The 14,568-nt window shown below is 46.9% G+C and overlaps 1 protein-coding gene across 3 annotated transcripts in view; it reads left to right on the top strand.

Annotated features, from left to right (window-relative positions):
- Positions 1 to 14,343, top strand: part of LOC142559464 (calcitonin gene-related peptide type 1 receptor-like) — a 59,358-nt gene extending 45,015 nt beyond the window's left edge. For 2 of the 3 annotated variants that reach the window (XM_075671068.1, XM_075671064.1), the window contains exons 8-15: positions 454 to 604; positions 1,967 to 2,117; positions 3,251 to 3,311; positions 6,883 to 6,946; positions 11,184 to 11,269; positions 11,604 to 11,739; positions 13,775 to 13,816; positions 13,890 to 14,343. In XM_075671068.1, coding sequence (XP_075527183.1) covers positions 454 to 604; positions 1,967 to 2,117; positions 3,251 to 3,311; positions 6,883 to 6,946; positions 11,184 to 11,269; positions 11,604 to 11,739; positions 13,775 to 13,816; positions 13,890 to 14,012 — 814 coding nt within the window. In that variant the 3' untranslated portion in view covers positions 14,013 to 14,343. Of the gene's footprint in view, positions 1 to 453; positions 605 to 1,966; positions 2,118 to 3,250; positions 3,312 to 6,882; positions 6,947 to 11,183; positions 11,275 to 11,603; positions 11,740 to 13,774; positions 13,817 to 13,889 lie in introns of those variants that run through there. The other variant, XM_075671072.1, reaches the window with a different exon arrangement.
- The last annotated feature ends 225 nt before the right edge of the window (positions 14,344 to 14,568 follow it).

Genomic DNA, 14,568 nt, shown 5'->3' with positions numbered 1-14,568 from the left:
TTCCACTAGAGCTATTCGTAATAGCAGACTCGGACATATCATTGGCGAAGGCGACCTGCAGCTAATGGCAAGGCGCACTTAAAAACGAACAACTTTGTGAATTTAGCCCGCCCTGGGGCCGAATAAATATTTTCGTTAGTAAGTGTTGTTTGTCATTGAACGGCCCCTTTCGCTAAAATATCCAGCATCAGTATTGGCTAGAATTTGCTCTAACGAGTAATTCTAGCGTAAGAGCATTTTTTTTTTTTTTTGTATATACGAGCTTTCTTTCTATGAACGTTCGAACGTTCAACCTGCTAGTACTTGGTGCTAACGATTATGCTATAGAACACGGCTCAAAGGTAACCAAGAAATTTCCTTCGGCGCTTAACAGTTGAGAAGCACCCGCGATATCTGTCGATATGTTTCTCTCTATCCAATGCCATTCCTCTAAAAAAGCGAACGACCTTTCAGATCATTACAGGTACCTCGCATTATGATCCACAAGCATCTCTGCCTTGCGGTTATGATGTGTGGAGTGATGTATATCATCGACCACTCGGTCTTCACGCTGGATGACGTCAAGCCGACCAAGTACACCAAGAACCTTACTCACTCGAACACGGTGCGTATGTCCGCGAAATTCTGGCTCTATTTTTGCCTCAAGAAGCTGAAAGCGAGTCTTCGTTCTGCATTTGATTAAACGTGCGCGTGTAATGTAGGATGTACGATCCTCGCGCAAGCCACTGCGATCCGCTATTAACAAAAATAAGAAAGCAGAATAAGCACAGAGGCGATGAGTACAATCTTCTCATGGAAATGCCGCATAAAGATAAAAGAAAGATACGGGGTTGGTGAATTTGCATGACTTGCTCGATTGCCCTCCCCCTGTCCCAATCCATCATATTACAAAATTTGTCTGCTTAACTGTTGTGCAGTGTTATCAGTGAGGTCCTCAGTTTGTCCAGAAATCGCGTTACTTTGCCGGTGCGCAGCTGGAGCTGGAAGGGCGGAATAATAATAATAATAATAATAATAATAATAATAATAATAATAATAATAATAATAAATAAGAGTCATGTGTCAGCAGAGTCTAGCGACTGAACTTGCAAAAATATATATAAAAGAAAAGCGATTAATTTTGCTTTGATTCACTTTCGGGTCCTTTTTCAGAAGGCACTCAGATAGCACTTCAGCCTGTAACGCGCAACTTTTGCGAGTTCAAAGCACACCATGCGCGGAACTAAGCTTGAGGGGGACGGGGGGTGGAGAAGGCCTCACTGCAGGTCCCCCGTTCCTGCAATTCCCCTTTCAGTGCTCGTTTTCTCGCTTTATCAGCTAGGTGAAAAGCTATCAAACCTGTTTGAGCGGACCACTTCTTTCTAGAATACTTGTTCCATGGCATCACGCTGACGACACTGGCGCCGCCGTTTGGGCGCGAAATTCGAAAAGTGAAATTCTGTGTTTATTTTCTACGCTAGTAATACTCTCGTTCTTTATTATTATTTTTTGCACAGCATTAGATTTAAGAAAAAAATTTGTCTACCAGTTTAAACTGACCTACCGTTCCCATTTAGTGTATCCTGAACTGCGCCGATACACAATGCACCGTACCGCACTAATTCCATTTTCTTTCTCCGTGAATTTTTATGGCTATCAAACGCTACAAGTTCGAGGCATAACGCCCCCCTCCCTTCTTTTTTTTTTTTTTTTTTGCCTATGCGTCTATGTCTTAGTATAATAGGGAATTCGAATTGTGGCTATAGGAGAGCATCATGCATCAGGAGAGCAATCGTGCATGCGAATGGTCAGTGTCCTCTGCTCACTTCCGTGCGCCAGACGAAGCCTCGCGTTACTCCCACTACAGTGCCACATTATCTCGAAATGTAGCGCGCGCACGCGCATGTTGCCACGGCGCCAGAGGCTGCGCGTCATCAATTATATACGCGATTTTCGTGCTGACTCGACGCTCGGCGCTCCGACGCAGTGGTGGTGCAAGCTGCTGTCGGTGCTCAACCGCTACTTCATGGTGAGCCAGTACACCTGGATGCTCTGCGAAGGCTACTACCTACACCGACTCGTGGCCCAGGCCTTCTCCAAACAGATGAATCTCAAATTTTGCTACACCTTCGGCTGGGGTAAGCGGGCCACCATGCCGCCGGGTGCATGCAGGCACGGCGTCGTGGAGTGCTGCCACACGCCTCGCAGGGGGCGCTGCAGTGCCGCTCCCGTTAGAGTCACTGTACATCCTGCCAGAGGTAGCATATACAGTAACTCTAGCTCCCGCTGAGCGTCAGTTTTGTAGCAGCGGTCTGGGGCCGTGCGCCACCATCGGCAAACGTGTGATATCCGGCACATGCATACGCAGTCCACTTTGTAATGTTTAATGAACGCGTGAAATAATCTTTTCGCATTATATGGACAAAATCGGGACGTCTATACGCTACAAACCTAATACGCAAAAACATAACTGCCACTTGCGCAAAACGGGCTTTCTTCTAACAACAGCTCAGTGGACGAGGAAGTCACGCTAGGTCAAATTTATATTTATTTGCGACTGGCGGGCTTGCCAGTCGCAAATAAATAAAAGCTGCGCAGGTGAGACGCCTGTGTCGGAACCGCGAAAACGCGAAGCTTTCGAGCCGCGTCCGCGGACGTTGTTTCCTGACGCTGATGCTTGACGTTGTTTGCTGCAAAGCGCTGTCGTTCTCTTTCGGCTCCGCTTCTTCGGAGGTCAGCCTACGGGCATCTCTGGTGGTCTCGTCCCACCACCACAACTCGAATTTATGCCGCTTGACTGCCCCGTATACACTTCCATGTGAGTGCATGCTGCTTGGCGTGATCGATGCGTTGATGCTAGAAGCCTATTGTGTTTGACTTGGCGATGAGTGCGCAGTGTGCGCTCGAGCCAACGTTTCGACAACGGGCTTGTGTTCGTCTGACGAACGCAGGGTCCCTTGTGGAGACGTTGGCTCCGGCCTGATGTGCATATCCCTCATTCGGCCACTCTTCAAGTCTCCCCATCTTCCTGTGAAACCAGAGCCGCTGCGTTGTAACTTGTCTTCCGAAGTTACCGAACAGTAATGCGCAATTTTAACTAGAAGGGTAATCTTTCTAAGACTAGGGGACTCGCGGCCACTCTTCTTGAGTGCCTTCACATCGCGCTGAATTGTTTCTACGATGCGGTCATCGTGCGTTCGGCGCGATTTGTCTCGTACTATAAAGCGCTCAGCGCTGCATGCGCGCTAAGTCGTTCTTGTCTTCTACGCAGGCCTGCCAGCTCTTCTTGTCATTATTTACAGCATACTTCGTGCCACGCAGTCTGACGACAGGTGAGCCGACTCCTCGTGTCCGACTAAATAAGGAAAACTGGTGACGGTATTAAAGTGGGTGACAAGTCCAGAAAGGGGGGGGAGGAGGCTTCTCCCCCCCCCAAAAAAAAAAAAAGAAAACGTAACGCGTATGCTCGGCATCCCTCCGCGCTTCAAAAAAAAAAAAAAATAGCTCAGTCGTAGCTGCCACTGGCCCGAAAAGGCGGTGCCCCGCTTGTTCAGCAGCAAAGAGCACGCCGCGGGCACGCATCATATGCCCGAACGTTTAATATCTTCAGGTGTGGGGACAAAGAACACAGCTCACAGGACAAACGGGCAGTTTGAAAAGGGATTAGTAGAGACACTTCTGTGATCTGTCGTCTAGAGTGCTTCTTCGCCAACACTATGTCGGAAATTGCAAATTATTTGGGACATAGTATAGCAGTGTTCAACTTAATTTATAAGCAATCTAAGCATCCCCTGCTCCCTCCTGCTCCTCAATCTTGCCGCCCTTATTGTCAGCGCGCGAAATTAAAAATTTTGTACGCGAATGTAAGCAAGAGTTTTCTTTCGAAGGATGGCTGTCGACATTCTATTCGATGTCATGGCAAAATCATTTAGCTCTTTGAATGTAGCCACCGTTCCGTATGCCTCTTCTTCTGTTTTTTTTTTTCCTTTTTGTTTAGTGCGCGTGTGCGTGCGCGCGTGTGGGAGGGTTGGGGCAATGACTTTTTTTTTTTTTTGTAATCAATGTGCGGTATTTCTTTAATCTTGTTTCTTCCCACTTATCGACGGCCGTAACTTTCGTTCTTAAGGAATGTTTGTCATTGGCGGGCCACATTCTGCAACGATTATATGCTTACGAACAATTTTTGTGTTACAGTGTTTAACTAGGACTTTAGGGAACCATTCCAGCATGGCGATTACATGCGTTCAACACCTTCGTTCCAATCATAAACTTCTACTGTATTTTTTATGATATCCACTTTTTTCATAGAAGCAAGCTGCTGTGCCGGAAAGAATCAACGCTACATGACAAGGAGCTTATTGTGAAATCATTTACAGTTCGTTATCCAATACCGCGAGCAGCGGAATCAAAACTCGAACGTCAGCACGGAGTACTAATATGTCGATTGAAAGCGCCCGTTGGCAAACAAAGAAATACGTTGATGGCCAGTAGTCATTTAAGGCTCCAATACACTTCGACGTGACCCGGCGCGCGCGCGCGCGCGGTGGTTGCGCTACGTCACGCCAGGTCGGCTACGCCGCGTCAGGCGTAAATCCGTCCCCCTGCAGTACAACGCCGCGCACCTGCCGCAGCTGGAGTAGCGCATGCGCAGAACACCGCGCCGCTCCGTGCCGCCTGTCGTGGAACATCGAAACAAATCTTTTCGCGCGCTTTCTCTGTCGGTAGCGATTGCCACCGCGGACCGGACTGTTGCTCGGCGATGGCACGGACGCAGACACATTCCGCAACATAACACAGACACGTAGCCGCTGCGACTCCTTTTCGTCGCTTCAATAGCTTTCAGTTCAAGAGTATAGCGGTCCCTCAGCCGCTTCCATAGTTTCAGGCACTCTTCGACTGAAACAGGTAAAACAAGACAAACAAACAGGCGCTGAGTGCATAGCATGTCCGGAGACGTATACACACACGTGCGTAGTAGCATTGACGCTCGTGTTGAGAGGCCGGAGTACATGCGTATCTGCTCCCACGCGTTGTTTTCCCGCTCCGCATCCCAGTAGTCCATTCTTTTGGTGTCGTAGACACAAGGATGTTGCTGGACGGCCTCCAGAAACCTTTAGATTTCGGAGCCGCATGGGTCGGGCACGCTTTCTTGCGAAGAGGCCATCTCGTTCTGGCTCAGCCTCCTGAGTAGCGAGTCTCTACCTCGACGAGAGAGGGCGCTAACTTGCTCGGCGCGGTCGGCGCGAAATGCAGTCGGTTGCATTCGGCGCCGGACGACGTCCGAGCGCGCTGAATGCCGCCGGCCGCGTCGGCGCCAGATGCCGCCGGACTGTAGGGGGTCGTGTTTTCGCCAACGTAACGTCGCCATGACGAGCGCGCGCGTTACGTCGGAGTGTATTGCCACCTTTCACCGATAACCATATTTCCTGCGTTTGATCGAAATAAACATGATTTGTTTAGTTTTTCAGTTTTTGCATAACATCACAATAATTATTGAATATAGAGACCTCTCGTGCTGGAAATATTTTAGTAGGTTTCAGCGTTCTCAATTTCTATTTTCGCAAAATTTGGCGCATTTTTTCGGTGAATATATTCTTCTGTGTAAACTTTCACTGGCCTTTTTCGGTGGTTGATAATCTTTCGCGGCAAGCTTACCGTTTTTTTTTCTTCTTTTTTTTCAGTGAGTGTTTGGTTCAATAACTTTGTTGACGCTGAAACGTGCTGTACGACTGCAGATTTAACCAGTAATCATTGCAGTTACATCCAATACACGGGGTAACAAAGTTTTTGAGAAGCAGTCTCTCGTAAGGCCACAACTTCACACGGCGATGTGACTGTGCAGAAATTAAAAGTGAGTGCATTTGATATTCGGGCACAAATAGAACGATACTTATCTTGTAACCTTACGTGGTCATAAAGCTCCACTGAATAATGCACACACGCACACACGCACACGCACACACACAATAGACTTGGTAGATAGGACCCCGCGTGGGCATCAGTGAACTTGCCCAGTTTATCCACCGCACTTCATCCACCCACCAGCCTCTCGTTTTCGTTGCAGTGACAGGCAAAACGGAAGCAAATAAGGAGAGAGAAAAAAAGGAGTAAGGATTGCTGGTGCGGCCAGGTTGACCCTGGAATTTATATATTCGGGTTGTTTGCATCAGAGCGGATGTTGCCTCGCAGCTGTGCGCTTACCGCCGTCTAGCAGCTATTTGGTAAGCTTGCTTCCGCTGACCCTTTTCGGTGAAAACCGAATTCCCGAAGAAAAGAAAACTATCGGCGTGCTCTTTGCATATTTGTCCCCCCCCCCCCCTCCCAGGGTCAAAACCGAAAACGCTCAACGCTATACCTGTAAGGTGTTAACGTCTCGAAACTGTGCACTCGCCCTCACATCGATCGTGATTTTCTTGAAAAACTGTGCTTAGATTTCAGAAAATACAGTAATTCATAATTTCAGTTATACACCATCGGCACACTAAAAGCAACCATATTCTTAAAAAAGCAACACATACTGTTGTAATGTGCTGAATCCACTAGATTCTGTGAAGGAAGTTCGCAATTAATTGAACCACAAGATAAAGTCTTAGGTAGCTAATTAACCGTACATAATTAGTCATAGATGGACTATTAGTTATCGACTACATATTCCTGGATTTTCAAGAAGAGTTCGACGCAGTATCTCATAGTATTCTGGTATCGAAACTACACAGATATAAACTCAACGGGAATGTAATTGCATGTATAGCAGCATAGCTAACCTTAAGAGAACAGCCAGTGGTGCTCAATGGCCGTTCGTCAGAATATGCTGAAATTACATGTGGAGTACTGCAAGGTTCTCTGCTAGTTGCTCTTGCAGTTACTCTTGCTGACAACCAACATTCTGCCGTGCGTCCACAGGTGCTGGCGGAACATCGTGGTCTACGACTACGCGTTCACTGGCCCCATACTGACTTGCCTTGCTGTAAGTTGCATGCGAGCAATACCCTCCGAACGAGCTTGCCCTGCTTGTGTCAACCGCATTCGTTTGATACTTCAATGTTTTACTGCGAACAGTATAGTCACAAGCTAGGAAACCGGCTGGTCGAGTTCGTCCATTCGTCGCACTTTGGTTCAGCCACGGCGCGACGTAACCTAAAGAGAGCAGAGATCTTCAAGCCATACAGTTTCACACAATGACTAGAGGGAACTGCAGCGCTAGTGTTTACGGGAGCTGCATGCAGGGCGGTTCAGTCAGCATGGGAATGATGGTCAGTATACATGGATTTGCCTAAACCTCGTGCTTCTGGCTTTAAACGGCTTCGTGGCTTCGCAAATTGGTTATTTTCGAGGAAGTTATGCGTTATAAATGATAAAATAAACATTACTAAAATTGTCCTACGGCAGGATTCGAAGACAGGATCTCTAGCACAGCAACCCGGTTATTGAAACCATTACGCCACTGGCGCATGGACAAGCGGAACCACTGAAATTAGCAGCGATTAGGCGTATTCGAAGAGTCTCATTGCTTTCTGATTTAAAAAAAAAAAAGTTTGCTTTGATCGCATTGAAGTTTAGGCCAATCAGGGCGGATAAAACGTAATGAACGAAGCCACAAACACGAGGATCAGACAAATCTATGTATTAACCATCATTCCCACTGTAGCTGAACGATCGCAGCACCAGAGCTTCCTCTAGTAACTATTCTAGAAAACTCTATGTACCAACCCGAGCGTTCCAACCACTACGCCGATTTACGCAAGCGAGCCGCTTGGTAGCACTTGCATCGTTAGATCGTGCTCCCACCTACGAAGAATGTCCAGAAGGACCAACGTTTATAGTAGAGAGTTTAGTCTGCATGCAAGTAGCGTGCTTCTTAATCCGAACTAACAGTTGGACGAGATTGTGTAACTTCTTGAAGGACAAAGCGCAATAAAACAGAGACCAACAATGAAAAAATTGACGGGACCGGGCGCTGGACTCCCAAATTCGGGACATTACAGGAAGCAATCGAATATTTATGCGCACAATCAAGCTGTGTCACTCTGTGTCAATCAAACTGTGTCAAACTCGGAGCACGGGGCGAAAAAAAAAATGCGCACAGTGCACTCGGAATTATCGTGCTGTGCTAGAAACAAAAGCATCGAAATACGAGTATAAAATATACCCTTCATGGACGCGTGTGCATACAATACATGGACATCACAAACAAACACACAAGGTAAGGTCAGGTCTGATCTTTTAAAGCAATGTCGAGGCATTTCCTTGTTGTTGTCGTTTCCGCGCTGTGTTAGTCAGGAAGGTGCTTCATTAGATCACTTGGGAGCCTGATAGCGTTCTCCAAGGTTTATTTGACCTATTCGAGAAGCACTGGAGCTCTCAGCTATATTCAAGGAGTACCACGCGTGTTACTTTCAAGATCACGTTGGGAGTCTCTAAAACGTTTCGAGCCTCATAACTGGTATCTGCAGTAACTTAGTTAAATAAATCAGAGTCACTGGAGTTTGCGGATTTTTTTTTTTTTTTTTTTTTAGATTTAGTTGCAGGTTAAAGAACCCCAGGTGGTCGAAATTTCCGGAGACCTCCACTACGGCGTGCCTCATAATCAGAAAGTGGTTTTGGCACGTAAAAACCTCTAATTTAATTTAGTTTGGGGATTTTTATTTCTTTTAGCAAGCGAAGTTATCAAATAAGCTGTAGCTAATGTGTAGTGAACCACTTAAGATGAGCATAGTTAAGGCCGCATCGAAGCTGCCTCTGCCATCTCCAGTCACGAAAAATAAAATTTATGCGCGTGCTTGACCACCTTTACGCGGATCGCCTCTACTTCTTTTCCAGGCCTCTTACGCCAAGTTTCGGCTGAGTTGGGTGGTTGTTTTCTATCCAATGGAAATCAGCGGCAACGACGGAGCTTGTAGCGCCTGTGCTCCGTCTGCCGCCCTTTAGTCTGCGCAGGTTCGGTCGTGCGCGGCCACACAGTATCTCGTATGTTAGAGAGCATGGAGTGCTTCTACTTGCAGCTTAAACATTTCTTGTATGGCAGTCGAGGACGGCGGTACACATGACAAGCGAAAAAGCGAAAAGGAAGCACCGCGTTCGGACAGATGGGTGCACGAAGGGCTCAGCAAGTGTAGCATACCCACCGTAAAGGAATGAGCACGCTTCGCTGGTGGACTTGCGAATACGTGACACCGGGATCATGGCTGAATCTGAACGCTGACAAGAGTTTTCGCATACAGTAACCATACACACATAGTGCAGCATACATAGTAACCACTCAAACAGCTATTAAGTGGTATTACAGGTGTTCGCACAGCGCACCACACCGAGCACGAAAGCGATGAACACAATTTACGCGCTCCATCAGGGGACGCGCCGGAGCGTACAGGCAGTCAGAAATGGGGCAAATACGCGTACTAGAAATGGTAAACGTAAGAGCCATAGGCCTGCTCGCTGAGCCCATTCTCAGGTCACTTGGCGAATAGGAACATACAGCTCTATAGCGATTGAGGGAATCGTCTCTCGGCGTGGTCATTTTTGTTTGCAGTCTCCACCGACTCAGCGAAACATTTGCTACGATGGGGTAAGATGCGGAGGGAGGGGCTTGGGTAAAGCTTCTTTAGCGAACAGAATAAACTGCCCGTAGAGACCAGGGCCTGTATTCGCAAATTGCTTTCACGCTAGAATTGCTCATAAGAACAAATTCCAACGAACCGTGATGTGGCACATATTATTTGCGAAGGCGGCGCCGGCTAATGGCAAGAAGAAGTAGTTTAATGATTGGAAAATGTAGAGAGGCCGGCCGGAAAATGCAGCATCTGGCCTGCTACTTACGTAAGGGAAGGGGAAGAGGGGAAGAAAAAGGGTCACAATGGGGGATGATAATGGGAGGAACGAGGTGAGGGACACATTGCGTAACTGTTATCACAAGCGTGAGTCCAGGCCCGTGTCGCCTAAGAAACGTGAAAGAGCACGCATTGTCTCTATCGTCTGCCAACTCTGTGGCCATGCGCCTAGCAAGAGGTCCTCCGACAGTGGTCTATTGTATAAATGTATCAAATACGAACATAAAGCTTTGTGAATAGGGGCCCAGAGTAGCATGAGTGCGAATACATGCGATGCTGATGTCCGGAGGTCTCCATCTGGTCGAGGTTGATTGTGAGGCGAAAAAGGGTCTGCTTTGCTGCCTCATTACGTTGAGCAACCTCCTCGCTAGGCCGCCAACGTGTCGGCACTTGTATTCACTCATATATGTCACTACTGTACAATGTGTTTCCCCATCTCATGTTTGACTATTTGACTATTCGGCATCATAAAACACAGGACATATCTGGCTATGTGCAAGGTGGTATTAGGTGCGTAGAAGTGTTGATGGTCTCAATCTGCTGACAATTAAATGTTTCTCTTTGCGTCTTCTCGGTAAAGCGAGACTACAGCAACTGACCAATTCAGAGATGACAGTGAGACCTAAAGGTCCCATTTTTATTCCTAACTCGCACACCTATAGGCTTCTTTTTTTTTTCTTTTTTTTTTCTTGCAGTAAAGCGGACATGACCTGTCGGTATTTGCGAGTTGACGTAGCGAGCACGACTTAGCGGCTGGACTCAAATGCATTTACCGTCAAATTTCTTTATAAAGAAGCGCATGGTGCCTCCAAATTGCTTCGTTATATACGCCACTTCGTTGTAAAGATCGCACACCGCACCACTCGCAACAGAGCAGGCTAAGCACGCTCGACAAAAGAAACCTTTTATTTAGCACAGATTCAACTTCGCTAGACTTCGTCAGACGGAGTGTGCGACTGCGGCGAAGTTCGTGCTATTGCCGTTCGTCAGTGTTCGCCGTTTTATTATTTAAGATTATTTTATTTTATTTTTTGTCAGAGATGAAAGCTGCACAGGTGCTGCGGAGTCCGTACCTTTCCAGGGTGTGTCTTGCGGTGTCGTACCGGCGCCCCCTATACATGCGCACAGTGGCGCTTGCGGCGCCGCCGTTACGTGCGTTCCTTGTAAAGCAACAAATAGGCCGTTAAAGACGCCTAAGCCCTTTCGCTGTAGAGGCGTTCACAATACGAACGGAAGATCCCAATTCGGCCAAAACGTAAAGAATTCTTTCGTCGTACAGGACATTTCATTGTAGAGGTGTGCGACTCTATGAACATATCCAGTCCCGCAGGACAACCGTTTCTTTTCGCATCTCGTTCTTGTCTTTTTATCTCGCAGATTAATATTTTTTTCATGATCCACGTCATCTACATCCTGGTAACCAAGCTCCGACAGCGGAACGTCAACGACAGCGAAAACTTTAGGTAAAGTACGTATAGCCCCCTATTTGATGCTCTGTTTCTTTTCAGTGACCTGAAAGAGATGCACGCTGGTCACAGAAATAACGGTTATTAAAAGGCTTGCAGGAAGACCTCATGTATGCGTAAGCATATAAGAGCTGCATGATCGCACGCTTTGCTCGTGCCGTAGGAGAGGGAGAACGATAGCACGTCGGTAGATTCGAAAGTTGATATTTTTAACACGTAAGATTATATCGTTCGCGATCTTAGAATGAGAATGTATTGCAGAGTGCGTCTGATCGGTTTCATAAAGCACCGAGCTTGGTGAACGCCACAGCAAACTCTGTTCTGTTTGCAGGAAGATTCTGCGCGCCGTGGTGATACTGATCCCTGTTTTCGGTGTCCACTTCGTGTTGACTACGTTTGTGAGCCCAGCATCATGCAGCGCTTACATCAAGAAGCTCTACGCAGAATGGAGCATCGTTGGCTTGCAGGTATATGTAGAAGAGCGCTGCAGCGCAGACAATTTGTTGACAAATTGCTGTAACTCACATCAATCACGAAAACTTCTCACTGAACTGTATAGCAAGCGTCAGTTCGTATATATATATATATATATATATATATATATATATATATATATATAAACGAGAAGAAAGGGGGTTAACCGAGGGGCCCGTTTTTTATTAGTCATATAATAAAAAGCCAACAAACACTGACGCCGAGGACAACATAGGGGAAATTATTGTGCGTAATAAATGAAATGTTTATTTCGTTCATTTCAATTTATTTCATTTATTACGCACAAGTAATTTCCCCTATGTTGTCCTTGGGGTCAGTGTTTGTTGGCTCCTTATGATATGACTGATAAAAAACGGGCCCCTCGTTTAACCCCCTTTCTTTTTGTTTATTACATAACGAGGGTCTCTAATAACTGGTTGCCTCGGTGCCTTGCCTCCCACTTCAATTGCTGCCTCTGGGGCTAGCCTAGTTACGGTTTCATTCGTTACCTCTATGTCATTTTCATCTCTCTCTTCTAAGGCTACATATTTATTTGCAAGTACCAGCCTGAATTTGTCTGCTTGTACCCTTACTGACTCTAAGTTGGCCTGTTTCTTCTTGACCAATTTTACTTTTTTCTCTCTTCAAATTGAGGTGAATCCTAGCACTCACCAACCTATGATCACTGCACTTTACCCTACCTAACACTTCTACATCCTGCACTGTGCTGGGATCGGCAGAAAGTATGAAATCAATTTTCATCTCTTGTTTCACCATTAGGGCTTTTCCAGGTCCACTTTCTGTTGCTACGCTTCCTGAAGAAAGTGTTCATTATTCGCAGCTTATTCCTTTCTGCGAATTCTACCAGCATCTCTCCTCTAGCGTTCCTAGAATCGGCGCCGTAGTTGCCAATTGCTTGTATATATATATATATATATATATATATATATATATATATATATATATATATATATATATATATATATATATATATATATATAATCAGATCATAAGAATGTTCGTGTTATCTGACTAATAACTTTCTTCGGTGCGGGTCGCTATCTGATTGTTTATTTTCTGCCTAATTGCTCGCTGGTGTGCATGCTCACATGCGATAGATTTATTCTTGCCGCTCATAAGGACTTGGAACGTAGATGTTCTGAACCTTGTAATAGCTTGCAGCAAAGACGTGTTATCGCTAGTGAGTCGCTTACTCCTGTGGACCGTCGCAAAACGTTCAGCTTCTAACATTCGTGTGCTGCCAGTGTAGTCCGTCACCAATGCTTCGGCGCATTGATTCAAGAGTACGCCCATTCACTTATTCCCCACAGGTTGGCGAAAGCGCAAGTTTGAGTGTGAGTTGGGGTGGATGTGTGCAATAACGTGCGAGAAACTTACTATGCCAGGAAGCGGCACTACTGCCTTTGTCGCTCTGTATAACGAGCAGTACTCTCTTGCCGACGTTCCGGGATTGCAGTCCCATCTTTTGAGGTTAGAAATACAATATTGGCGGATGAGTAATTTTTTTTATCCTCGAGGAAAGCCGTGCATACGTGGCGAAGGGCCCGCAACACAGGCAGCGCCTGTTTACAGCAGCACTCCGTGAACTTAGCCACACAGATTCATTCTATTCCTAATATGCCAGTCACTATTTTTACAGCCAACTTCTGGACACGTCTTCCCTCTACTGTTCCATATGTTGCAGCATAAATGGAGCACAGTGCGTTAGCGATCACCCAGTTGCATTTCGGACAATTAATCAGACCGTATCAGTTGTACAGAAGCGGTAAATGGCGCGACATTCGTGCGCTTTCCCCTGTGACAACATGCGGCTCTCCGCCGAAAGTACCGCCTCTTTCCTCTAGAACATTTTGCTCCGTGAAAAGGGTATACAGTGTTTTCTGTGTATGACCCTTACAAGTGCGAGCGTCGGCTTCTCTTTCACATAACTGCACTTCTTTTCCCTTTCCCTTTCGATGAGCACAGTGAAACAAAATGGTCTTTTCACCGTTCTTTCCTTCCACGCAGGGATTCTTCGTCTCCCTCATATTCTGCTACCTCAACGGCGAGGTAAGTGCACACGAGACCACTGGAACCCAGTGACTGCGCACCCAGTACACGCTCCGTTTTGCTGTTTACGCAGATACAGAGCCTGGTGAGCCGCTCGTACAGCCGCTACAAGAACGACCGCAGCATAAGCAGGAGGCATCGGCCGAGCGTGCCGCAGACCACCACTACCACGACGACGGCCACAACTCCCATGTGATGCGCTTGATGCAGCGCGCATAGAGAGCACCTTTGCGGCTCCTCGTGTGCTCCACCTTGACAAACGAAGAAAGGACGCTTCGTAGGCACAAAGTCTGGTATCGTCGTATGGACTTCCTTCGATATACTTCCCGGCTCTGTGTGCTCCGACGCCCTGTGCCAGGATTTCAACCACGAGTGCTTCCGCCCAGAACTGTTCCTTCTTTCGTGTGTGTGCGCACGCGTCCGTGTATTTACGTGTGTGTGCGCGCTCTCCATGTGCTCTGCAAGCAATTTCGGTTAACATTGTGGCGCAGTGTACCCCACCGCTGCCATAAACGCTGCACAATGGCTGTCGTATTCCGCTTCCAACCAATGGGGAGGAGGGCGGGGAGAAACTACTGCGCCGAAACCGTACGTTTGCTTAAAATGCAGACATAAAAGCCACGGAGGGTGCTACTCTGGACTGTCAAATTCCGCCCGGCGGCATTTTGAGCCAACCAGAGAGGCCGCAGCAGCCTTGTGGGCCAATCAGAGCTGGCAAGATGGCGAAGTCGACAATATGGTGAAATTTAATA

This window comes from Dermacentor variabilis, chromosome 1, assembly GCF_050947875.1.
Source record: "Dermacentor variabilis isolate Ectoservices chromosome 1, ASM5094787v1, whole genome shotgun sequence".
Classification (NCBI taxonomy): domain Eukaryota; kingdom Metazoa; phylum Arthropoda; class Arachnida; order Ixodida; family Ixodidae; genus Dermacentor; species Dermacentor variabilis.
Note: the sequence above shows the minus strand (reverse complement) of the source record. Positions and strands in the feature narration are given on the sequence as shown.